This window comes from Myotis myotis, unplaced genomic scaffold, assembly GCF_014108235.1.
Source record: "Myotis myotis isolate mMyoMyo1 unplaced genomic scaffold, mMyoMyo1.p scaffold_m19_p_71, whole genome shotgun sequence".
Lineage (NCBI taxonomy): Eukaryota > Metazoa > Chordata > Mammalia > Chiroptera > Vespertilionidae > Myotis > Myotis myotis.
In genome coordinates, this window is record NW_023416381.1 from 35,506 (window position 1) to 62,903 (window position 27,398).

At 45.9% G+C, this 27,398-nt stretch overlaps 1 protein-coding gene across 2 annotated transcripts in view; it reads left to right on the forward strand.

The window, feature by feature from the left end:
* The window catches only part of MRPS5 (mitochondrial ribosomal protein S5), a 28,419-nt gene extending 13,629 nt beyond the window's left edge, over nt 1-14,790 (forward strand). For both annotated transcript variants that reach the window (XM_036318514.1, XM_036318515.1), the window contains exons 7-12: nt 1,315-1,405; nt 4,070-4,116; nt 4,840-4,897; nt 5,196-5,258; nt 7,560-7,696; nt 14,392-14,790. In XM_036318514.1, coding sequence (XP_036174407.1) covers nt 1,315-1,405; nt 4,070-4,116; nt 4,840-4,897; nt 5,196-5,258; nt 7,560-7,696; nt 14,392-14,616 — 621 coding nt within the window. In that variant the 3' untranslated portion in view covers nt 14,617-14,790. The remainder of the gene's footprint in view (nt 1-1,314; nt 1,406-4,069; nt 4,117-4,839; nt 4,898-5,195; nt 5,259-7,559; nt 7,697-14,391) is intronic.
* Nucleotides 14,791-27,398: the final 12,608 nt, after the last annotated feature.

Here is a 27,398-nt window from a genome sequence, read left to right on the forward strand (position 1 = left end):
AGTGACCTGTCCTTGAATTATGAACTAGCTGAATCTGGCTTCAGTTCAGGGAGCAGGGACTGCAGGAGCCATGGGTCAGGGCTGGGAAGCATGGGGGTGCTCTGATGTCCAGCTCTTGATGGGAAATCACCCTGCAGGCCTTCAAAACAAGCCTGCTTGAGGTGAAGCTCAGTCACTTCCCAGGGCAGTCCCTCAGGTCATCATCTGCCCTTCGAGCTGGTGCTGCAGCCTTGTTAGTGTTACCTGCATGTGGAATGATCATTTATTGAGTTTCTGACTGAATCTTTTCTATTATTTCTTCAATACCAGTTGTCTATAGAACTTAAAGTATATTTACAAGTATTTTATGTCTTTGGGTCCCAGTATATACTTATTGCAAGTTAATTCCTTTGAAGAATACTTGTATATGTGGGTGTTTTCCTGTAAGATGATCCACAGCAGTGGACTCAGCTCGCTTTTCCTTTAACCTCATTTTATGGGAAAGCGGCTGCTATGTAAGCCGTTGAGTTAACAGTTTCATGGTTCCTGGACTTTTATATACATCATACACACAAAAAAATGCAAGTTTTCCTGTAGTTCATAATATGCAGGTATTTCCAAATTCTCTATTTTCAGGTGAGCCTAATCCTCAGCACAGAGATCCGATTGTATGCTATTTTTTTCTATATACTGCATTTTATTTCTAAATGCACATTCTTTCATATTTCAACATCTCTGATATTGGGATGTATCTTATAGCCACCAGTTATAAACCATGACAGAGTTTAATCAGCACCTTTTTTCCTTTGCATACGTTTGTTAAAATGGGGTGCATTGTGTTGTGTAGTTTCAAATCCCTTTAAGTTACCTCAGAACTGCTAACAAGCTCTAGCTGGTTTGACTCAGTGGACAGAGCATCGGCCTGTGGACTGGAGGGTCCCAGGTTCGATTCTGGCCATGGACACATGCCTGGGTTGTGGGCTCGATCCCCAGTAGGAGGTGCGCAGAAGGCAGCTGATCAGTGATTCTCTTTCATCATTGATGTTTCTATCTCTCTCTCCCTTCCTCCTCTCTGAAATCAATAAAAATATATTAAAAAGAACTGCTAACAGCCCTGAGAAATAGGAGGAGAGATTCTTATTTCCACTTTATTCCTGAAGAAACAATCTAGGGAGAGGCTTCCTGTGAAGGAAGTTTGCTGTTTGTGCTCATGAACTTGAGGATGACGTGTCTGTTCATGTGCGTGCGTGCGTGCTGCACATGTAAGGTGGCTGCTCCAGTTCCCACTTCAGAGTTTTCTTAAGGTAAAATGTTTCTGAAACATTTGTCTTTTAGGTAAGAAATGTTTTCAATATGACAGCAAAAGAGGGAAGAAAGAAATCGGTCCGTGTGCTGGTCGCCGTGGGGAATGGTAGAGGAGCCGCAGGTGAATGAGGTGCAGTGACGTTGGGGTGCTGGTGGTGGCGAGGATAGGTGTGGCCTTTATTCAGCCTGAGTCCATGGGTTCATGCTGCTGACCAGACTTTTTCTACTGATGAATGAAATCTTTCGGGGTTTGGGTTCACAAATCTTATAATCACCCATGAAATCCCTTAGAGGGAAAAGAAAGAATAGATCTTCCCACATCTGCCTTTTCCTGTGAGGACCAATGGGTATTTTTTTAAAATATGTTTTCATTGATTCAGATTTTTAGAGAGAGAGGAAGGGATAGGGGAAGAGAGAGAGAGTTTGAGAGAGAAAGACAGACAGATTAGTTGCCTCCTGTGGCTTGAGCCCACAACCCAGGCATGTGCCCTGACCAGGAATCAAACCAGTGACCTTTGGTGCATGGGATGATGCTCAACCAACTGAGCCACATGGGCCAGGGCACCAATGGGTATTTTAGAAACACTATTGTGTTATGTATAATAGTGAAAAATGAGGGGAAAGACACCATTACATTACATGCTCAATAGTAGGGGCATAGTTACAAAAAGAATACAGCCATATATTGTAATATTCTTAGGCCACTAAGGAATTATGGAAACTTATAAAAATAATGCTAAGTAAAAAAAGCACAACTTCATATAAGACCAAATATAATTTCAACTTCTGTGGGGTTTGAAACCTATATGATCCTATTAACCAATGTCACCCAGTAAATTTTTTATTTAAATTTTTTATAAAGTAATAGAGGCCCAGTGCACAAAAATTCGTGTACTTGGGTGGGGGCGGTGGTCCCTCAGCCTGGCCTGTACCCTCTCGCAGTCTGGGACCCCTTGGGGGATGTCCAGCTGATGGTAGTCAGACATCCCTCTGGTAGCGTGGGAGCCCTTGGGGGATGTCCAACTAATGCTCCCAGGGAATGGACCTAAGCCATTAGTCAGACATCCTTAGTGCTGCCACAGAGACGGGTGAGGCTCCTGCCACTGCTGTGCCCTGGCCAGCCATGAGCTAGCTTCTAGGTGAGCGGCACTCCCCCTGTGGAAGCGCACTGACCACCACGGGGCAGCTTCTGTGTTGAGCATCTAGTGGTCAGCACACGTCATAGCGACTGGTCATTCCACCCTTAGGGTCAATTTGCATATTACCCTTTTATTATATAGGATGTTTGCCAAAGGAAACCAGTCTTAACAGTTATTTTTATATCTTTCCCAGAGATTCTTTATTCATATATCTTTTTTAAAATTTACACAAAGGGATCATAATATGTTGATAATTATATATCTAACTTTTCTCAGCATTATCCAGAGATCTTCCTGTATTAGCATAAAAAGATTCCCCATTCTTTGTACTGATTCCATAGTGTTCCATTGTGTGGGTAAATGTAATTTTTGTTACCTTTTCCCTTTGTTGAATATTCATGTTGAGCCCAATTTTGTAGTATTTTTTTAAACATCCTTAGTGTTTCTTGTACATGTAATTTGTTGTACTTTGGTACGAATGTCAATAGGGGAAATTGCTTGCACTGAACTTGCTGCCTCAAAATTGTATGCATTTTGAATGTTGATAAGTATTGCCAGAACCCTCCCAAAAGGTTACGTGGATTTATGTTCATCTATACCCTCACACCCTTGCCAGCCCTGAATATAATCAAATGTTACTGATCATCAGTATCATAGTGAAACCTATCTCTTTGTTTTCATTTCCATTTCTTTCACTATGAGAGTTTGGACATCATTTTGCATGTTTATTGGCCATTATTTCTTCTTTGAGATCTGTCAGTTCATTTGCTTTGCCCATTTTTCTGTTGTGTGGTTGTTCTTCTCATTGAGGATTTAGTTCTTTGTGAGTTAAGGACGTTGGCCCTTTGTCTATCACATATTTTGACTTAGTTTTTTATTTTTTCCACATGTAAATTTTAAACAACAGAAGTTTTAAACCTTTATGTAGTAAATTTATCAGTCTTTTATTACTTCTGATTTTGTGTCTGGATTTCTGGTTTTGTTCTTAGAAAACCTTCATTTGAAGGTTATAAATACATTCATATTTTCCTCTAAGACTTGTATGGTTTAAGTTTATTTAAATTAGGAATTGGAATCCATTTGTCCCAGGTTTTCAGATGTCTTGTGTCCCTTATTGAGCAGTATTATGTTACTTTAAATAATTAATGGTGACAGCAGACAGTGGAGGCATTTATGGTAACTTGTGATAAATCTCACTTCATGGGATTAAGTACTCACAAACTCAAGAATCATTGATTTTTATCTCCAGTTCTTTGAAATCTGAATTGCATTTGAAAGTTCCAGTGAAATCATGGTTTTACTCTATAGCAATGTATGTTTTCCCAACCTTTCTGGTTATTTTAATGTATTTTCAAAAATATTCAAAGCCATGTTTAGTTTTATTGAGTTTATTTAGTTTTATGTAGAGATTAATAAAAGCTAATATTATGCATTTCATATCCCCAAAGTGTACTGTTTCCCAAAATCCCAGAACAGAGAAGCAAATCTCTAGCCTCCTGCTTTGTCATTCATTTAGCATAGCAGGTTTGCTGTGGACAGAGGAGAAATGAAGTGCTATGAAATATTGTAGGAGCCAAAACATGGATTGTGGTCAAAGATGTGCCAAACATATGCCTTTTTTCATATTTTGGTTTTTTCTTTTAAAGGTTTTGCCATTGGGAAAGCCACTGATCGGTCGGACGCTTTCAGAAAAGTAAGTACTTTTTTCCTTCGTTGACAGTAAGAGATCAGTAGGCTATGTGCTAGACATGAAGGAAACTACACACAAAAATAAACTAAAATAACCCTCTCCTGAGACTTCTTGTCCAAGTTCCCACGTCTCACAAAGAGCAGTTTCGGAAATACCCATGCTCTTTCACATCATCTTCATCTGACTTGTGATTGTTACCAAAATTGCGAGACAGCTGGGAAAGTGTCTCACACTGACAGAATGTCCAAGGACACTAAGGAATTATTGTTAATTTTTTGAGGTTGTGATAGTGATATTGTGGTTAAGTTTCTTTTTTTAATTAAATTTTTAGCTTTTAGAAATATATACTGAAATTGTTGTGTAAGTTTGAAATTTTCCATAGTAAAATATTTTATGAGAGGTTTTTTGTTAATCCTTAGCAGAGGATATTTTTTCTATTGATTTTTAGACAGAGTGGAAGGGAGGAATGGGAGGAGGGCGAGAGGAGAGAGAAGCATCTATGTGAAAAAGATACATTGATTGGTTGCCTCCTGCATGCGCCCTGACCAGGGCCTGGACCAGCCTACAACCCAGTCCTTGACCGGGAAACAAACCCCCAGACCCTTTGGTGTGAGGGCTGATGCTCCAAACACTATGCAACACTAACCAGGGCAAAAGATATTTTGAAATCTCTGAGAAAAAGTACATTCCAACAGTAGATTCAGGAAAATATTTTTCATCTTTCAGGCAAAGAACAGAGCAGTTCACTATTTGCATTATATAGAACGATATGAAGACCATACAAGTGAGTATTAATCTTTTCTTTTAAAATTTGCAAGGCTGTGTTGGCTCATTGTGTGGCAATATATCTCTGTGGTAACTTTGTTTTTCTCTGCTTGTTCCTACGTTCTTACAATCAACATGTAGAATGTAGAAGCAAACTTTCTCTCCTGAGAAGGTGGTGATGGGTAAATCAGACTTTGTCACTTATCCTTGGCCACTGTGTGCTGGCTGCTGATGGTTGTTTTAGTTGCTGTGTAATATTTGCGAGGGCATTAAAGCTCATACCTAACCTTGTTCATCTTTATGTTTTCATCCTCCAGTATACCATGATATCTCTTTAAGGTTTAAAAGGACACATATCAAGATGAAGAAACAACCCAGAGGTAACTTAAAAACTCTTATACTTTTTTGAAGATAAAGCAGTGCAGTTATAGTAGTTCTATCATGTCCTTTACTTTGCTCACTTTTACTTGAGCTCATTTTGAAAATACCAAACAGAAAGCCTAAGTTAGATTTTAAGAAACCTGAATAATTTTTATACCTAATTGATTTTTGAAGCACTGCCTCCCACCCTGGCCAGTGTGGCTCAGTTGGAGCATCACCTCATACACCGGGGGTGACAGGTTCCATTACTGGTCAGGGTGAGTGCAGGAGGCAGCTGATCAATGTTTCTCTCTTACATTGATATCTTTCTCCCTCCCTTTCTCCCTCTCTTTCCCTCTTTCTCTCTTTCCCTCCCTCCCTCCTTTCTCTCAAATAAATTTTAATTTAATTATAGAGGTTAGCATTTTTTATTTTCTCTGTCTTCTATATTTTTCAGGTTTCTATATAGTTTAACCTATTACCTGTGCATTGGGGTTAAATATTCTGCTAAAGCAGTATGATACATTATAGATAGCTTTTCCTAAAGCATGTGCATCACTATTTCTGTGGGAGGATATTAATAACCAAAAGAGTGCCACGTAGGAGAACTGTATTAAGGAATGTAAAAAAGATGCTTGTGTATCTTTGTGAATGTACATGTGCATCTCCCGAGGAGATCGAGAATGCCATGTTCCTAAGCTTTAAACATAGGCACTTCTGCCTTGGCTGCAGGACAGTATCTGCTTCCTCACACAGCACTACAAAGCATTTCCTGTACCACACACACATGAATTTAGCTTGTATTAAACAAATGTTTTTTTACATTTGAAGTTTTCACAATCAAAGTACATACAGTTAGCCCTCACTTAACATTGTTGATAGGTTCTGCAAAATAGTGGCTACCATTCATTGGTGGAGCATCTTGTGTGGTCCAGTTGCTGTGCAGCATACACACCTTCCCTTGAGTGCTCCCCATCATGACCAGGTCATCCAGTGAGCCTCTGAGGCCCCTCTAAACATCTGTCTTGCACTTTCTTGCATGTGTACCTCTCCAGGTGTGTGTGCATCTATACACCTTCACACATGGGCATATATTCTATGTGTATATAACTCCACATAGAAGAATAAACCATTGCATTGTTAGCCTGTCTTTAGCCACATTCTAAAGCCCTCAGTTCTCAAATGATCTGGCATAGCTAGTCCACAATTAATTTTCTCTTTCAAATAGCAAGGACAGTTCTAGGTAAGAATATAGTTTTTACACACATATATTGAGTCATGAAGAAAAATGCTGTGCCTTAAAGTGAATGGGAGGTTTCTGCATTTCACGTCTGGCTAATCGGAATGCTAGCATCTAAACTTGGAGCTCTTTTCTGTCACTCACTCCCACCTGCATTTGCTAGGTACTGGTCTAGGCTCTGAGAACACAGCAGTGAACCATATCCGGCTCTCATGGAGCCCACATTCTACCTGAGGGCAACATCGGATTGACAGTTTCTGCTGAGGGCCTGAAGCAGCAGTCAGGATGCCAGTTTAGGGAGATCCTGGCCTTGGGAAGGAAGGGTGATACCTTCAATCTTGTGGTTAAAGATTGACCCCTGAGGACGAGGTATTTAAGTGAGACATTTAAGGTGAGAAGTAGCCGTGTGGAGAACAGGCAGGGAAATGCCAAGTGCAAAATCCCCCAGGTGACAATGCCAGCACCAGGAGGGTGGAGTCTGCATGAGGTCAGCGAGATGTCAGGTCATAGAGGGCTTTGGGGATGGGGTGGAGTATTTTATTTCAATTCAGAGAATAATGGGAAGTAAGGGCTTTAAAGGAGAAGAGATATGTTTGGTTTGTTTTTAAAGCTCTTCCTGGAGCAGGTATTGTAAGTAGACATTAATAGGGCACGTGGCTGGAGGTCAGGTCTGTGAGGAGGTGAGAAGGACAGGCCAGGAGAACATCAGAGGAGAGTGTTACAAAGCCAGAGAGTCTTTCCAGGAGAAGAAAGTGGACATTTCTGCTCAGTGCAGCCAAGCAGTCGAGGGGTGACAACAGATGTATCCCTCGATGGTTAGTTCTTAGCAGGATGTGAGGAACTGCCAGGCAGCTCAGTTCATCTTCATAACAACCCCGTTTTTCTGCCCATGTGCTCAAGATATTTATTTCTTTAGTTCAAATAACATTTAAATAAGGATCATCAGGGAAGTTAAGTAACTTTTCAAGGGTCACCCAGCTGGGAAGTGATGAGCTGGACTGTGAACCAGAGTCTTCTAATCCCAGAGCCTGGAGCTGTGTGAAAGCAGCAGGGCACTGACTCTGATTCTCCCCTTTCCTAGGCTACGGTCTTCGCTGCCACCGGGCCATCATCACCATCTGCCGTCTCATTGGCATCAAAGACATGTATGCCAAGGTCTCGGGGTCCATGAACATGCTCAACCTCACCCGGGGCCTCTTCCATGGGCTCTCTTGCCAGGTAACCGTGCCTTGGGTCTGAAACGGAAGTTCTGGTTTGCATTTCAGTTGTGTGCGTTGAGACTACCATGTCCTGGGGCCACCTGAAACATGGGTTTTATGCTGACTAATCAGGTAGTTCATCAACTGAAGAGTTAGTTCACGACGACGAACCTTTCAAAAATACTTCATGGGTGTTTTGAACTTTCAAAAGTAAGTATTTTTAAAAGTTAGTAATTAGACTCTGTTTTATTATGAAAAGAATACATGCTTGTTCTAAATCTCCAACAATATAGAATTAAAATAAAAAGAGAAAGTCCATTTCCTAATTTAGACCTTTCCATTGGAACCGGTGTGAGCCTCTCAGCCCCTGCTCCACTCATGAGAGCTGTCTTTAGGGGAAGCAGTGTCCATGGTCCCGGCACAGGTTGTTCAGGCAGCTGCCTGACCTCTGAGGAGCCATGAGCCCGAATAGGCCAGGCTGTCACCACACAGTTGGGAGCCCTGGGCCAGTGCTGACTATCCCTCGAAAGGAGGGGTAGATCTTAGCAGAGCTGCATGAGAGAAAAGACAGCTGGGTTCAAGAGACTCCTTTCTGTGGCCTCCGTTTGTTGAGGATTTTGACAGGCTTCCTTACAGAGAGTTTGATGGCTGTTTTTGAACAAAGTGATCTGTGGAATCATTGTAGCTCTCTCTGTTCAAAATAGGAAAATTAATGAAAAGAAAGAGCTTTGTTTAAAAGGAATATACCTAGGAATAAACTTAACCAAGGAGGTAAAGGACTTATACTCAGAAAATTACAGAATGCTGAAAAAAGAGATAGAAGAAGACATAAATAAATAGAAGAAGATACCGTGTTCATGGATTGGTAGAATCAACATCATTAAAATGTCCATACTACCCAAAGCAATCTATAGATTCAATGCAATCCCCGTTAAAATACTAACGGCATATTTCAAAGACCTAGAACAAACTCCAAAAATTTATCTGGAATAAAAAAAGACCCCGAATAGCTGCAGCAATCTTGAGAAAGAAGAGCAAAGGTAGATGAATCACAATACCAGATATCAAGCTGTACTACAAAGCCACTGTTCTCAAAACCACCTGGTACTGGCACAAGAACAGACATATAGACCAACGGAACAGAACAGGGAACTCAGAAATTGACCCAAGCCATTGTGCTCAAATAATATTTGAAAAAGGAGGCACGAGCATACAATGGAGTCAAGACAGTCTCTTCAATAAACTAGGGGCGCCGCCCTATCTTAACCCTGAACCTCTCCATGCAGAGCTCCAGTGTGCCTGGCCCAGCTCCCAAACCCTCTGGCCTTCTCTGGCCGCTTCAAGACCCGCCCTCACTCCCTCGAGTCGCATAGGGCTGGTCCTGTCTTCTCTGGGCACCTCCTTGCTTCTGCCCATCTCCGGGGCAGCGCGGCGGCTCTGCCCCATCATGGCACCGGAGGAGAGCATGGAAGCCTCCTGCCTGCTGCGCTGTGCTCCTTCCCCTGGCAGGTGGGCTGTGGGCACTCAGAGTGCGAGCAGTGGGTGGCAAAGGACTGGTGAGGGCGGCACTATGCCCTCTCACCCCTGCCCTCCCAGGCACGGGATGGTCCCGCCTCCTCCGGCCTCCTCCCCGCTTCCGCCCCGTCTCCGGAGCAACACCCCAGCTTATATGCTAATGACCTGATCGTTACTGTCACGGCGTATCGACCATTAGCATATTAGCTATTAGTATAGATGGTGTTGGGAAAATTGCACAGATACATCCAAAAAAAATGAAACTACGACCATTAGCATATTAGCTATTAGTATAGATGGTTTTGGGAAAATTGCACAGATACATGCAAAAAAAATGAACTAGACCACCAACTTACACCATACACAAAAATAGACTCAAAATGGATAAAGGATTTAAATGTAAGACAGGAAACCATAAAAATCTTAGAAGAATCTGTAGGCAACAAAATAGCAGACATATGTCGTGGCAATATCTTTACCGATACAGTTCCTAGGGCAATGGAAACTAATGAGAAAAAAAACAAATGGGACTACATCAAAATAAAAAGCTTCTGCACAGCAAAAGAAACCATCAACAAAACAACAAGAAAACCCACTGTGTGGGAGGACATATTTGCCAGTGTTATCTCTGATAAGGGTCTAATCTCAAAAAGTTACAGGGAAATCGTACAGCTTAACAAAAGGAAGATACACAATCCAATCAAAAAATGGGCAAAGGACCTAAATAGACACTTTTCAAAAGAGGACATACAGAAGGCCAAAAGACATGAAAACATGCTCAAAGTCATTAATCATCTGAGGGATGCAAATCCAAACAACAATGAGGTGCCATCTCCCACCTGTCAGAATGGCTGTCATCACCAAATCCACAAACGACGAGTGCTGGCGAGGATGTGGAGAAAAAGAAACCCTCATGCACTGCTGGTGAGAGTGCAGACTGGTGCAGCCACTGTGGAAAACAGTATGGAGTTTCCTCAAAAAATTAAAAATAGAATTTCCATTTGACCCAGTAATCCCACTTCTAGGAATATAGCCCAAGAAATCAGAAACCCCAATCAGAAAGGATATATGCACCCCTATGTTCATAGCAGCACAATTTACAATAGCTAAGATTTGGAAACAGCCTAAGTGCCCATCAGCAGATGAGTGGATTAAAAAACTGGGTAAACTGGGTACATCTACACAATGGAATACTATGCTGCTATAAAAAAAAAAGGAATTCTTACCATTTGCAACAGCATGGATGGAACTGGAGAGCATTATGCTAAGTGAAATAAGCCAGTCAGAGAAAGGTAAGTGTCACGTGATCTCACTCATTTGTGGAATATAATGAACAACATAAACTGATGAACAAAAATAGAACCAGAGACATAGACGCATCAAACAGACTGTCCAGCCTTGAGGGGGTAAGAGATCAACCAAAGGACTTGTATGCATGCATATGAGCATAACCAATGGACACAGACAGTAGGGGGGTGATGGCATGTGCTGGGGGGTGGGAGTGGCCGGGAAGAGGTCAATGGGGGGAAAAAGGAGACTCATGTAATACATTAAACAAGAATTTAAATAAAAAAGAGAAAACATCTTTTTTGAACAGCTGTGTGTGTGTGTATGTGTGTGCTGTCCAAAACATCCTTTGAAAGTACTTCTGAATTTAAACTTATTGTTAGAGGTTTAATTATTTGATGTGACTAAGACTGTTTATTTTTTAAGTATATTTTATTTATTTCAGAGAGGAAGGGAGAGGAAGAGTGAGATAGAAACATCAATAATGAGAGAGAATCATTGATTGGCTGCCTCCTGCACACCTCCTACTGGGGTTCGAGCCCACAACCCAGGCATGTGCCCTCGACTGGAATCGGTCCCAGGACCCTGCAGTTTGCAGGCTGACGCTCTGTCCACTGAGCCAAACCAGCTAGGGCAAGATTGGTTTTAAATAGCTCATATTTATGATCAAGTATATTTGTTCACTTATATGATGTTTTTGTTTTACATTAGTACTTTGAGTCTTCTAATGTAACTATCCCAGATACCACCAACTATTAAAAAGTTGCATTATTGAATGTGCTACTCACGAGAAAAGGTGCCACCAATTTAAGTAATGTGCTATTGATTATCAGACACTGATTTAAATTAGTTTGTTTTTATGAAACAGCTCATCTCTTTTCTAATTTCAAACATATATAGTATTAGAATACTACAAGGTAGACAGAACCTGGAAACATGAGATTGAACGTATCGGATATTTTAAGAAACCATCTGTAAACCATCCACTGATGTTATTTGCCTGTTTCCAGACTTTGATGGCTACCTTCTGTCTTGAGTCCCCTGGCACTCTCATCCGTGCCAGCAGTAACCTCCACATCATTTTATTTTATCCATAAATATGTATCTGAAAGATGAGGATTTGAAAGTACCCACAATACTACTTACTTTATTACCTAAAGAATTAATGGGAATTTAGTATTATCACACATCTCATCAGAGCTCATAGAAATGTCCATTTAGCCCTACCCAGTTTGGCTCAGAGTGGTAGCCTGAGGACTGAAGGGTCCCAGGTTCGATTCTGGTAAAGGGCACATGCCTGGGTTGTGAGCTCAATCCCCAGTAGGGGGCATGCAGGAGGCAGCCAATCAACGATTCTCTCTCATCATTGATGTTCCCACCTTTCCCTCTCCTTTCCTTTCTGAAATCAATAAAAATATATTAAAAAAAAAATGTCCATTTAAAAATAATTTTTTAAGCAATTTGTTTGAATCAGGTTGCAGATGGGTCAATACATTGTAAGCTTTTGCTGTGTCTTTTTTTTTTTTTTAATGTTTGTTCATCAGATTATTTATTCACTTGATTTTTAGATTCACTTGTTGATAGATGTATATTTGTTGTTCATAATTTGTATCTTTACCTCTTTCTTCTTCCTCTTCTTAAAGGATACCTTTCAGCATTTCATATAATACTGGTTTGGTGGTGATGAACTCCTTTAGCTTTTTCTTATCTGTGAAGCTCTTTATCTGACCTTCACTTCTGAATGATAGCTTTGCTGGATAAAGTAGTCTTGGTTGTAGGTTCTTGGTATTCATCACTTTGAATATTTCTTGCCACTCCCTTCTGGCCTGCAAAGTTTCTGTTGAGAAGTCAGCTGACAGTCGTATGGGTACTCCCTTGTAGGTAACTGATTTTCTCTTGCTGCTTTTAGGATTCTCTTTGTCTTTTGCTCTTGGCATTATAATTATGATGTGTCTTGGTGTGGTCCTCTTTGGATTCCTTTTGTTTGGGGTTCTCTGCGCTTCCTGGACTTGTAAGTCTATTTCTTTCACCAGGTAGGGGAAGTTTTCTGTCATTATTTCTTCAGATAGGTCTTCAATATCTTGCTCTCTCTCTTCTTCTGGCACCCCTATAATTCTGATGTTGGTACGCTTGAAGCTGTCCCAGAGGCTCCTTACACTATTTTCGTATTTTTGGATTTTTTCATTTTGTTTTTCTGGTTGGGTGTTTTTTGCTTCTTCGTATTTCAAATCTTTGACTTGATTCTTGCGACCCTCTGGTCTGCTGTTGGGAGTCTGTATAATATTCTTTATTTCAGTCAGTGTATGCTTAATTTCTAGTTGGTTCTTTATCACAACATTGAGGGTCTCATAAGATTTCTTGAGGATCTCACTACATTTATCAGCGGTCTCACCTGTCTTTTCGAGGGCCTTATTAAATTTATCGGCGGCTTCTAGACAGTTCTTTAAAGACCTTAAAAGTGTGGTTTTGAACTCTATATCCAGCAGTTTGCTTTCCTCCAATTCTGTTGTTTGTGTCCTGTTTCTTTGTCTCAGCATTTTTTATGCTTTGCTGTGTCGATAGAGTGCCTTTCTGTGCTAAGTGTCCCAATTACCTGAGGTAGACACTCTTGGTGCACCCCTTTGTGGGCTTTGTGCACAGTCTTGTTGTAGTTAAGCCTTGATTGTTGTAGTTATCACTGTGAGGAATTGACCTCCAGGCCAATTGGCTGTGAGAATCAGCAGTGTCTGCAGTGGGAGAACTTCTGTGCTGGAGACACCTCTCTGGGGCTAGACTTGCTTCGATGGGGCTTTGGTGCTCACTGAGTCTGCCCCCTGAGTGTGTCTTTTATGGTTCCACGGAGCTGCAAACTGGGTGGTCCCACTCTGACCTCTGGGCTTCCTGGCTCCCGGATCTCTAGGGAGGTACTAATCTAGCCTTTGCCTGAGGCTATCCAGCAAAAGTCTCCCTGCAGGGCTTGGGCAGGGCGGGTCCCACGGGATCAACAGGGCGGGGTTAGCAATTATGGCTGCTCTCAGTCTTGCCCTCAGAGGCTCTGCTTCTCAGTGTCCCAGTAATCGCTGCGAGCCCCATGGAGAGAAAGTTGCCCTAGGGTTCTGAGCGATGCCAGACAGTCCCGCTTCTCCTGTATGAGTCTGGGTCCCTAGAGACTCGCCCGGAACTGGAGCTCAGAGCCTGAGACTCCCTCCCGATTGAAAACGACAACCGCGCCCTCAGCCACCAGCCCGCTCCGCATGCACTCCGCACCTTAGTATTTTACTTCAGCACTGCACCTCCTCTGAGTCTCGGTATGTTTTTCTCTTTCCTCCTAGTTGTAGAACTTCCACTCAGCCAGCCTTCCTGTGGTTCTGGATGATGTCCGTTCCGTCTTTTAGTTGTATTTTTGAAGTGGTTGTTCGAGGCAGCAAACTCCGGTGTTTACCTATGTCGCCATCTTGGTTTCTCTCTTGCTGTGTCTTTTAAGTCATTTTTAATGTGTAGGTTCCCTTCTTTTTTCTTGCATTTGGTTAGTAGAAAAAAACCAGGCTGTTCCTACTGTGGTTTCCCAGTCTGGTGCTGACTACATATCTGCATGTGGGTCCTCCACATTTTCTTTCCCTTTGTGTCCTGTGAATTGGGAGCTAGAGTGGGTCTTGATGATATTCAGATTGATTTTGGGCACATCCCGGCACATGATTGGCAGGGTTTGGCAGGACAATGCCTTACCTCTGTCCGCATTGTGGGTAGGAAGGTGTGGCTGGGATTATTCCACCTATAACAGGTCACCCCAAAATCATATGAAAGGGTATTTAAATCCTAAGTGGTACAGTGTTGTCACTGCCCACTTCCCTCTGGCTGAAGGCAGTTCCTGCTCTTTGAATTACAGATGTGCCTCACAGACCTAACTGCTCTTCTCCATTTGGTCTTCCCCAGGAAACCCACCAACAGCTGGCTGATAAAAAGAGCCTCCATGTTGTGGAGTTCCGGGAGGAGTGCGGCCCTCTGCCCATCGTGGTCGCCTCGCCCCAGGGAGCCGTGAGAAAGGATCCAGAGCCGGAAGATGAGGTTCCAGACACCAAACTGGACTGGGAGGATGTGAAGATTGCCCAGGGAATGAAGCGCTCTGTGTGGTCGGGTTTAAAGAGAGCTGCCACCTGAGTTCCCCTTGGCCTCATCCACCCGTTGTTCAGGTCAGCACCTGGAGGAGACTCAGCTCGTACACCTTGGAACATCATGGCTTTTTTTGTTTTGTTTCGTTTCTTTTTTTTTAAGGGGAAAGACCAACCTCAAGTTCTTTATTTACAAATAATAAATAATTATAGTTTTAACTTATTGAGCATGTGGTATGTATTAGTCACTGTGATAGAATATAATAGAATCAGGGGCATAGAAAGGGAGTGGACTGACTATTCTTTGGGTGCGGGGAGTGTTGTGGAGGGTGCGGGAAGAGACTGGACAAAAATCGTACACCTATGGGTGAGGACAGTGGGGTGGGGGCAGAGGGTGGGGTGGGAACCGGGTGGAGGGGAGCTATGGGGTGGGGGGAAAGAGGAACAACTGTAATAATCTGAACTATAAAGATTTAATTTTAAAAAAAGGAACTTTGCATAATATCCTTGTTCAAGACTATCCTGTCTAATAAAGAGAATCATGTAATTTGCTGTACCTCCGCTACCCTTCCCATTGGCTAATCAGGGCGATATGCAAATTAACTGCCAGCCAAGATGGCGGCTGGCAGCCAGGCAGCTTGAAGCGAACATGAGGCTTGCTTGCTTCAGTGACGGAGGAAACCAACATTCCTGCCTGCCGCTGCTGGCCTCTAAGCTTGCAGTTTGAAACATTGTTACAAATATAGAAGCTAAACAAAACCCCAGAAACCTGTTTTCAGCCAGCCGGGATCTCAGAGCTGGAGTTGAAACAGTGTTTCGATTATAGAACCCAAACAAATCAGATATCTGCTTTCAGCAGCTCAGGCCTCAGAGCTGGAGCCAAGCCTCAGAGCTAAAGCTGGCCCAGCATAAAAAAAAAAAAAGGAAAAAAAGGAGCGGTGGGGAGCTTCCGTCACCCGCCAGCCTGAAAACAGCCCTCAGCCCCTCACCCAGACTGGCCAGACACCCCATTGGGGACCCCCACCCTGAAGGGGGTGTGACCAGCTGCAAAGAGCCATCAGCCCCTCACCCAGGCTGGCCAGGCACCCAAGCGGGACCCCCACCCTGATCCAGGACACCCTTCAGGGCAAACCAGCCGGCCCCCACTTGTGCACCAGGCCTCTATCCTATATAGTAAAAGGGTAATATGCCTCCCAGCACCGGGTTCAGCGGAGCCGCGAGGCCTCCCGGCACCGGGATCAGCATGACGGGGCAGCGCCCAAACCCCCTGATCGCCCTGCGGCTTTATGTGTGACAGGGGGCGGGGCCACAACCTCCCTATCCGCCCTGCTCTGTTCGTGACAGGGGAAGGCGCCCCAACCCCCTGATCAGCCCTGCTCTGTGGGTGATAGAGGGCAGTGTCCCAAACACCCCCCCCCACCCCCCCCGCCACGGGCCCTGCTCTGTGTGTGACGGGGTGGTGCCCCAACTCCCCTATCGGCCCTACTCTGTGAGTGATGGGGGAGCTCCTCAACCCCCTGATTGTCCCTACTCTGTGCATGACACGGGGGAGCTCCCCAACCCCCTGATGGGCCCTGCTCTGTGCGTGACGGGGTGGCACCGCAACCTCCCCATGGACCCTGCCTTGAGTGTGACGGGGCGGTGCCCCAACCCCCCAATCAACCCTATCCTGAGCATGACTGAGGGTGGCATCACAACCTCCTGATCCGCCCTGCTCTGTGCATGAGAGGGGGTGGCATCACAACCTCCTGATCCGCCCTGCTCTGTGCATGAGAGGGGGTGGCACCCCAACTCCCCAATCAGCCCTGCTCTGAGCCCGACCAGGGGCTTCACCTAGGGATTGGGCCTGCCCTCTGCCACCCAGGAGCAGGCCTAAGCCAGCAGGTCGTTATCTCCTGAGGGGTCCCAGACTGCGAGAGGGCACAGGCCGGTCTGAGGGACCCCCCCTTTCCCCCCCGAGTGCACAAATTTTTGTGCACCGGGCCTCTAGTCTTATCTAATAAAAGAGAAATATGTAAATTGACCATCACTTTGTGACACCCCAGCCAATCAGGAGGGGATATGCAAAATAATCCCCCCCCCAAAAGTTGGTGGTTGCCCTGCCCCCTGGCTGCTCCGGGGCTCTGGGCAGCATGCCTCCTCAGGGCCTCCCTGCTGTGCTCCATACCTGTCAACTGACCTTGCAGCCTCCCTGTGGCCCAGCCCTCTGCCTCAGAGGCAACCCTCCCAGTGTCTGCCGTCGCTCTATACCCTACCCCTGCCCCGCTGCTCTGGTAAACAAAACCCTAGTGTTGGAGCAGTCCATTGGGCACAGACATGCGCGGGAGCTCACTCAGTGCACAATTAGCGTGCCCCGGGAGCCCCGGGCCAGCCAAGGGGCGATGGTGGCAGCTGTGGTGGCAGTGGCAGGCGGCTCAGCTTTATTTTGAATAGATGAAAGAGGCCACCTACACAGTAACCCAAATTATCAGCTCTCCCTCCTCCCTATCTCGTCAAATCAAGAGGGGAGGGGCAATGGGCGTGGAGGGAGGGCGGGCAGGCAGGAGGCTGAGGGTGGAGGAGGAAGGGGATGAGGAAGGGGGCCAGTTGCATCCCACTTTCACAATAGGAAAGTGAACCGCACTAGCGTACCCAACATCTCCAGTCCTCCCTGCCTCTGCCGCCGCTGCACAGGCTGCCAGAGCGAGCCCTCCGCATGCCGGCAGCCAGGGAAAGGAAGGCCTTTTCTTGCATGAATCTTCGTGCATCGGGCTTCTAGTTTTAAAATTCATGTAAACTATAACCATAAGTGAATTAGGCAGATAGTCTGACCCAATCAGAAATAACGTGTAATTAAGTGGTAGTTAGTTACTTGACTGTAGTCACACAACTGGGAAGTGGAGGAAAGTAGGCAAGCCTTGTTCTTTTTGACTCTAGAAATTTTATTTTTATTAAGCCTCTTTGAATGGATATGTCAGTGGTTGTCCTAGGTATTGCATTATGCATACATTGCTTATCACCAGTCTACTGATGTGGCCTTTTTTTTTTTTTTTTAATATATTTTATTGATTTTTTACAGAGAGGAAGGGAGAGAGAGAGAGAGAGAGTCAGAAACATCGATGAGAGAGAAACATCGATCAGCCACCTCCTGCACATCCCCCACCGGGGACGTGCCCGCAACCCAGGTACATGCCCTTGACCGGAATCGAACCCGGGACCTCCCAGTCCGCAGGCCGACGCTCCATCCACTGAGCCAAACCGGTTTCGGCAGATGTGGCCTTTTTATCAGCCAAGTGGCACATAGACCTTACCTCCCTTTAAATCTCTTCACCTTCCCCATTTCTAATGCTTTTAAAATTTCCTCTACAGATATTGAAAACCACATTAGTGCTAGTCTTTCTGCTTCCAGCAGCAAACATAATAGAGAAAGCTCAAGGGGGAAGAAAAAACCCTATCTCATTTACCCATAGTTTTACTCTTTCTTCCTGGTATTCCAAGAGTCCTTTAATCATCTTGAGTAGGAAAAAAACAATTCTGTGTTTCTCCTTTACCATCACTACTACGATATACACACTTGTGATACCAGGTGGAGGCAGATTTCTCCCCCAGCAAGCAATTCTCTGCAACACCAGGAGGGTGTCCTACAATTAATGCTGACGCTCTGCCTGGAGACAGCAGTTAAGGGCTCAGTCGCACAGATTAAGGGCTCAGTCGCACAAGACTGCCCTCCCTCCATTTCAGATGTCAAAACTAAGGTGGGCTGTCACCTGTGCTTCCAACTGCCCGGCTGTAAGTCAAAAGGTCCCACGAATGTCCTCACTGGGATCCATTGACTTGCTAGAACCATCACAGAACTTGGGGAACAGTTTACTTACCTTTACCACTTGGTTATAAAAGGAAGTGATGAGATACAGATGAGCATCCAGAGGGAAGATGTGCTCAGGGAGAGGCATGAGGGAAGGGTGTGGAGCTTCCGTGCCCACTTGAAGCACCACTCTCCCCACACCTCCCCAAGTTCACCAACTGGAAGGAAGCTCTCCAGACCCCATACATTTGGAGGCTTTCTCACATAGGCATGCATGATCAATCATTAACCCTATTTCTAGCCCCTCTCCCCTCTGGAAGATGGGGGCTTGGGGTGCTAGGAAATTCGAAGCTGCTTTTTGTTTTTAGAGAGAAACATCAATTTGTTGTTTTACTTTTTTTTTTAATATATTTTATTGATTTTTATTTTTTTTATTTATTTTTATTTATTTTTTTACAGAGAGGAAGGGAGAGGGATAGAGAGTTAGAAACTTCGATGAGAGAGAAACATCGGTCAGCTGCCTCCTGCACACTCCCTATTGGGGATGTGCCCACAACCAAGGTACATGCCCTTGACCGGACTGGAACCTGGGACCCTTGAGTCCGCAGATTGACGCTCTATCCACTGAGCCAAACCGGTTAGGGCTGTTTTACTTTTTTATGCTTTCATTGGTCGTTCTTGTATGTGCCCTGACCAGGATCGAACCCACAACGTTGGCCTATCGGGATGATGCTCTAACCAACTGAGCTACCCAGCCAGAGCTCAAAGCTTCTAATCATGACATGGTCTTTCTGGTAACCAGCCTTCATCCAGGTGCCCACCCAGAGTACCTCAACAAAAGACACTCCTGTCACCCAGGAAATTACAAATGATTTAGGAACTCTGTCAGGAACCAAAGTCAACTGCCAGACTGTTTTCCCCAGTGGCTGCATCATTTTACATTCCCACCACCCATGTGTGAGGTTTTCCTCACATCCTCATCAACATATGTTTTGTCTTGGTGATAGCTGTTCTAGTGGCTGTGAAGTGGTATGTTGTGGTTTTGATTTGCATCCCTCATGGCTAATGATATTGAGCATCTTTTCATGTGCTTATTGGCCATTTTTATGTTCCTTGAAGAAAAGTGTAATCAGGTCCTTTGTCCATTTTAAAAATGGAGTTATTTGTGCTTTTATCGAATATAGTGGTTCTTTTTTAAAAATGTTTTTATTGATTTTAGAGAGAGAAGGAGAGAGAAGCATCAATGAGAGAAAACCATCAATTGGCTGCCTCCTGCACTCCCCCTACTAGAGATGGAACCTGCAGCCCAGGCATGTGCCCCAAACGGGAATCAGACCAGCGATCTCTTGGTGCCTGGGAAGTTGCTCAATCAACAGAAACTCTCTGGCCAGAGCAAGTGTAATAGTTTTTGATAGATTCTACATAAGAGCTCTCTATTAGTTACATAACTTGCAAAAGTTTTCTCCCATTTTGTGGGATATATTATTTTCTTATTTCTTTGGATATTTTTTCTTTAAAAAAAAACTTAATTGATTTCAGAAAGGAAGGGAGAGGGAAAGAGAGATAGAAACATCAATGATGAGAATCATTGATTGGCTGCCTCCTGCACGCCCCCTACTGGGGGTTGAGCCCACAACCCAGGCATGTGCCCTTGACTGGAATCGAACCTGGGACCCTTTAGTCTGCAGGCTGATGCTCTATCCGCTGAGCCAAACTGACTAGGGCATCTTTGAATGTTTTTAAAATTGCACTCATATACTCTGTGAGGGATATTCTTGGCACAAATGTTAGATCTTTTGATGGTGTCCCACACATTCCTGAGGCTTTGTTCATTTTTTTATAGTCTGCTTACTCTCTGTTGTTCAAATTGGATAATTACTGTTGTTATATCTTCAGAATCATTGATTCCTCTTCATTTTGCTTTTGTGCTCATCCGTTTAAAATTTTTATTTTGGCTGTTAGGTATTCCAGTTCTAAAATTTCCTTTTGCTTCTTTGTTTTTTTAGTCTTATATTTCTTTGATGAGGTATTTTTTTTTTGTTTCAAGCATGTTTATAAAGTCTGAAGTACATATTTTTAAATATATTTTTATTGATTTCAGAGAGGAAGGGAAAGGGAGAGAGAGATAGAAATATCAATGATGAGAGAAAATCATTGCTCGGCTGCCTCCTGTATGCCCCACGTGGGATCAAGCCTGCAACCCAGGCATATGCCCTTGACCGGAATTGAACCTGGGACCCTTTAGTCCGAAGGCTGATGCTCTATTCACTGAGCCACACCAGCTAGGGTGATTTCTGAAATATTTTTATGGTGGCTGCTTTAAAATCTTTATTGTATAATTTCAGCATCTGTGTCATCTCAGTGTTGGCATCATTTGATTGTCTTTTCTCACTCCAGTTGAAAATTTCTTTTTCTTGATATGACACGTGGTTTTGGCTATATCCTGGACATGTTCAGAAAATTATGAAATTCGGGGTGTTATTTAAATCTCCTGTAGCAGGTGTCCTCTTGGCTGCACAGGGCTGGGAGGGGAGCACTGCCTTGTTGCTATCAAGTGGGGAAATCCAGGTTCCCTCCTCAGGCTGCTTCAGGCCTCCACTCTGCCTGGGCTGAGGGGGAGTAGCCCAGAGGTACTGTGGGACAGGGAGGAAGCCTTGGTGGGCAGGATGGCAGTGAAAGTGCCCAACCTGTGACTTCAGATGAGGATGGGGCCACATTCTGTGTATGATATCTGGCTTGAGTAGGGAAGATTTTGTCTTGCTAGGTTACCCTCCTTACATATCTAAGAACTATTAAGACATTGACTTCAGGCAACAAAGGACAATGACCCCTTGCAGATGGGAAACAAAACTATCCCCACTTATTATCTGGAAAAAGTGCAAGGCTCCAGGAAGGATCCTCCTGTCAGACCCGGGGGGTCTCCCTGAGTTGAGAGTCAAGGGCAGTCAAGGTGGCTAGAGTTCACACGGGAGAATTGCTTAGGAGGGAGCTGCACAGCAAGAGCACTGAGGTCTGCAGAAGGACCCATCAACCCATCAAATACTTGTGGGCGAAAGAGTGCGTGCTTGTGAGGAAATTACTCCTGGCCAGGGAAGACCTACCCAAAAGGATTAGAGGAAACGGTGTTGAGAGCTGAAAATAATGCCTGCCTTCAACAGCCGTAGTGGAAAACCTTGTAACTCATGTGGCATTTGAAGAGCAGTGGGAGGACTCTGGACTTAAGAGTGGAAAAATTAGCCGCACAGTAAACCTAGCTCTGGTCCCAACTTACAAACCTTAAAAGCAAGGCTCAAGTAGAACACAACGGTTTGCAAGTAACTGTGTTCCAGAAAAAAGCTTAAGAACATTTGTAAGAATACAAAATATAACACCCAGTGAAGTACAGTTCACAGTATCTGGCCTCTAATAAGAAATCACAGAGGTGCAAAGAAGCACGAAAATAAAACTCATACTGAGGGGAACACCAGCCAGTTGAAAATGACCAGAAATAACACAATCATTGCATTAGTAAACAAGGACATTGAAACAGATTAGTAGGCAAGGACTAGAGGAAAAAAACAGCATGTTAGGAGGCATGGAAGACCAAAAATATGCAAATTAAATTTCTAGAGGTGAAAAATATACTGGATGTGGTCGGCAGATTAGACTGCAAAAGAGACAAGTGAACTGAAGACATAGCAATAAAAGAAATACCCAAAGTTAAACAGGAGAAAGACTGAGGGAGAAAGGCTCTCTGGTGTCTACCCTCCGGGTGATGTCTCGGTCCTAGTGTTGCTATGGAAACCCCAAGAGAACCAAGCCAGACAAGTCAGGACACCACACCCACATCTGCACATAGTCGTGCCCAAGAAAGGAAGGGTTCTTTTTATCCATCCCCACCCCAGACACCTCTCCCAACCAACTGGCCACTCGCAGGCCTTGATGGCTGCTGCAGCCACCTCTGTTCTTCCTCAATGCTCTGTCTGGGAGACCATTTATCTGGGCCCAAGGAGAACAGAGCTTGCTTACTGCTCCCCAAGACTGCGAGCTAGGTTGTTCTCCCACGTTAGCAGGAGTTCTCGTTGAGAGAAGAGTTTCGGGACAGGAAAGAGTGGGACCCTGTGTCTGAAACATCACCATTAGAGCCTTCCTTGCAGATTTTCAAGGGTCTTCCAAAACAAGTAGCGCTTCTAAGCCCAAAGAGCTTAGAAGGGCAGCTGAGAGCCTGCATTCAGCCAGGCTTGGGAAGGTGGGGGGGCGCGGGACAGGGAACAGGGGGGAGGTGTTCATCTAAGTGACCCCTCTGCAGGATGGCTCCGGCCTGCCTGGGCTCTAGGTTGTCCTGCCCTGGCTTCAGGGCCCCTTGGGCATGATTCAGTGTCATGGAACCAGCTTCCCTGTCCGCACAGTAGAAATGACAATAGCTCCTACCTAATAGAATTGTCATGAGGTGGCAGTAAAGAACCTGTGGGGAGCTCTTAGCTGCAGTCACACCAAGAACAACACCAGTGCCTGGGGACTTCATGTTTAACCCTTGAGGGAACAAAGCTCAGCAGAGGGTGCTGGCCAGGATAGAGCCCATGCCAACCACATGGTAGCTTTCTTCCCGCTCCATCGCCCCCGTTCCCTGCCTTCCTACCCAGTGAGGCTGGAAGCCCTTGCCCTTTCCATTACTGTGGGGGCCTTGCTATGCCAGGGCAAGGAGGGCACCTTGGGGACAGACTGCCCCCAAAGGGGTCAGACACCTTTGATGTTGGCACCAGGGGCCAGCGAACTGTTTGACTCTGGTTAAGTGGGGTGAAGGGCAGGACAGCCCTATCGGAGCATCTGGCCAGCCAGGCAGCTTCCTGGCATGCTGTGTCAGTGTGCATTCCTGTCATTGTTTGCCCAAGGCAGGGCACAGGTTGAAACTGGAGGCCCAGCCCCACTTTTAGAAGTGAGAGGTCCATGGAAATATGCTGTCTGTCCACCTGCGCTTCCCCTGCTGGCCATTCTTCCTGGGCTGGGTGACAGCATGAGTCAGAAGAGACCCTCTGGACCAATGCACTTCCTCCTCCCATAGTCACTTTCCATCCTGAGAGCTGCGGAAGCCACCGTCCTCGCCTTGCTCTGGGGGGTGGGTATGGGAGATCTTGTACAGAGAGCTGTCAGGGCATCTGCCTGGGATGTGGTGGGTGGGGGTGGTGGTGGGAGGTGGATAGCCAGGCCACCCAGGAGCAGGTGCATGCTGGGGGTGGGGACACCTCCATGGAGGACGCGGCCTGCCAGCTGGGCAGGGTTTAGGCCAGAGGATGACCATGTGGTCATCACCACCATCATCATCATTGTCACCAACATTCATAGCACAGTGTATGAAGAGTGTGCTGGCTGATTGTCGCATGATGCCCATGACAGCCATGCCTCACTCCAGCGGGTGAGTGTCCACAGGTCATCATTAGATCTAACCCCAGAAACTGGAGGCCTCTGAGGGGCCACGAGCCTGAACACTGTCCCCACACTCAGGGACAGCTCTTGGCTTTCTGCAATGTCATCAGTGCAGGTTGCTAATTTAGTCCCTCTGTTCTGCCTCAGTGACAACCACAGAAAGCAGCCAGATATCTTAAAAGAGGAGCGTGTACTGCCCAAAGGTCCCTCTGTGTACTGGCTGTTTGACAGGCTGTACCTTCTCTTTATAATAGTATTCCACTGTAGGTGTACACTAATTCATCCATTTGTTTATTGATGGACACTTAAGTCACATCCATGTCATGGCCATCCTATATAATAAAAGGCTAATATGCAAATATAAATGGTTGAACGACTGGTTTATATGATGCACACTGACCACCAAGGGGCAGACACTCAATGCAGGAGCTTCCCCCTGGTGGTCAGTGCGCTCCCACAGGGGGAGTGCTGCTCAGCCAGAAGCCAGGCTTACGGCTGGCAAGCGCAGCGGTGGCAGTGGCAGGAGCTTCTCCTGACTCCGTGGCAGCACTAAGGACATCTGACTATCCAGGAGCCCTCGGGGGATGTCTGACAGCCGGCTTAGGCTCACTCCCCCCAAGGGCTCCTGGACTGTGAGAGGGCACAGGCCAGGCTGAGGAGTCCCCCCCCCCCCCACTTCAAGTACATGAATTTCGTGCACTGGGCCTCTAGTTGTGAACAATGCTGCTATGAACATGGGGTACAGATATCTCTGGGATCGTGATTTCCTTATGCTGAGTGAAATGAGTCAGCTAAAGAAAGACAAATACCTGTGATTTCATATGTGTACATTAAAAATCTCATAGAAACAGATCAGATTTGTAGCTGCCAGAAGTGGGGGTTTGGGGGGGTAGGAGAATTGGGTGAAAGTGGCCAAAAGGTACAGACTTCCAGTTTTAAGATAAATAAGTCTTGGGGATCTAATGTACAGCATGGGGACTATAGTTAATAATAATGGATTATATATTTGAAAGGTGCTAAAAGAGCATATCTTAAAACTTGTCGTTATAAGGGAAAAAAATTTGTAACTATGTGTGGTGGCAGATGTTAACTAGACTTACTATGCTGACCATTTCACAGTATATATACACGTCAAGTCATGTGGTACACGTGACACTATGGCTGGCTTCTCCTCATGCCATTTGGAACCTTCAATGTCACTAGTCAGGGAACTAGTGACATGGAAGGACTTGCTTGGCATGACTGTGTCCGCTGCTCCCAGAGGCACAGGGGCTCGGTCATGGCGAGATGTGGCAGTGACGGGAACGTGGGGGCTCTGAGCCAGACCCTTTGAATGGAACCACACCCCCTTGCTGTGTGACCTTGGGTAAGTCATGTAGCCTCTCTGTCTCAGATGCCTCATTGAAATGGTATCGAGCACAATTGATGTCACAGGATTACGTGAAGGAGTGAAGTGCCCCCAGCAGCCCAGGCACCCAGTGTCGCTGACAAGTCTCCCCTTCCTGCCCTGGTGACCATGTGTTGGCTGAAGCGAGTGGTGGAAGCTGAGCACCTGCGTTTATCAGGCTCCATACTATCTGTAGGGCCTGGCACTGTGACTCCCCAGGTTAACAGTGAGGGAAGAAAGCCACCGGAGAACCCCAGCCTCCGCCTCCAGCACCCCAGCTCCTAGCCGTGGCCACAGCCAGGGATGGCGGAGACACACAAAGGCCTTTGAGTCACACACAGAGGGGGGAAAATCGCTGTAATTTGTTTTTCCAAATTGTGTTATTTTAAATGCCCTGGGTGAGTGCCCATGTGCAGGGACACTCAGCTGGGCCAGAGGCACTTTGTCTCCTGAAAGGCCCTATTGTGGCCCCAAACTGGCCCGAGTGGTCCCGGAACAACAGGCCCTTGTGTGGCCCCAAAGGCTACTCGCTTCGCCCACGGTTGGCAGTGCGAGCATTTTGCTCTTCAAGGTCAGCACAGGGAGGCTGTGGGTTCTGACAAGTCTCTTTAGTTCTGTTCTAGAATGTTGGCGAGGCCCAACTCTAGTGAACTGTGTCCTCCCCAGAAGGTGTACCCAGGGGGGACCAATGTGAGCAGAAGGGAGGATCAGGGGTCTGTCCCCTGAATGCAGATGAAGCCCCTCCTAGGCCACCCTGCCCTGCTCAGAGAAGGCTCCCAGGAGGTGCCACCAGGGTCCCCATGAAGCCAGGGGCCACGGCCACTGTAGCCACAGGCTAGGACCTCCGCCAGCCCGGCTGGATTTGATCCACAGCCATCTCTGCTCTGTCCTCCCGTGATGCGCACCCTCACCACACACGTGTGACTGTGGTGGGGTCTGCTCTGAAAGCTTTGGCTCTGAGTCACATCGCAGACATCAGCTTCTTACCTTCTTTACAAAGCAGTGCCATTACACTGGCACCGCTGAGACTTCACCCTCCAGTGGTCAGGGGCAGTGCCTCTGAAGGCCCTTGCCCCCTGGCATGGGGCACACTACAGGGTCTCATCTCACTGTCACTTCCCAAGGGGCTGGAGGACAGACTTGCAGGAGGACAGGTCTGGGCCCTGGAGGGTGGTAGATGAGCACAGGGCTCCAGGGACAGCAGGAGCAGGCCCTGAGTGCAGCTCCCGTTCTCACCACCTGAGTGGAGGCGTCCTCACCTGTGAAGCGACAGTAGTGGTCATCTGTGGTGGCCACTGGCAGGATGAAAGGACCCTACGGGTATGTAAGGTGTATATGCTGTGGGTACCAGACCCAAGAAAGAGAGCTCCAAAGATGGCGGCAAGATGGTTTTACACATGTGCAGATGTGGGCCTCAGTGATGGGTGAGTGTTGGTGCTACCTGTCCTTTGGTCCAAGTCAGGGCCACCAAGCAGGCAACATATAAAGAATGCCCCACTGGCTGTTGGGGTGGCACCAAGATAGGCCCCAGAGGAGGTTCCCTCCTGGCCAACACCCAGAGGCAGAACGGGGAGGCATGGTGGTCACAAGAAGCTTTGGGGGGCAGACACCATCCCATACCTTGAGGGACCATAGGTCCCAGCACACAGCAGGTGCTCAGTCAGTGCTTTCTTTGCAGAGGCCCGCCCATCAACCAGTACTAGTATTGGGACCTGCAAACACTTCTAAAATAGCTGATGCAGGAACTGAGCAATGAGATGCGTGGGGTGGGGGTGGGCGGTAGGGTGGCCTGTGGGGAAGGAAATCGAAGCCAGGGGAGGGCATCTGTGAGGCTGCCCATTAACATCCATTGCGAACCAATGCAAATCAAAGGCCAGATGAAGCTGCCCGATTGTGAAATTAACTCCATTGTGAAATTTAACTGGAGGTGGGAGAGTTCCCTGGAAAGCCTTGGGCTAGTTAAAGGTTCCACAGTTGGGCCCATTTGCAACTGAGAAAGAGAAAATAGAGAAAGATCATATCAAAGTTTAAAGAGTGGGATTAAAATGTGGAAACCTCGAGAAATTCAACTAAGCCTTCCGCTTCTCTTTTTTGATTGGGGGAAGAGGGTCAAAAATAAAGTTCCGTTAGCATCATGGTGCCAGCTCACTGGCAGTTTTGTTAAAAAAAAAAAAGAGAGATTTCCCTCAATCCTTTGATTGTAAATATTGTTAAACGCCTGACAAACTTCCTCTCATTTCTTAATTCAGGGAAAAGC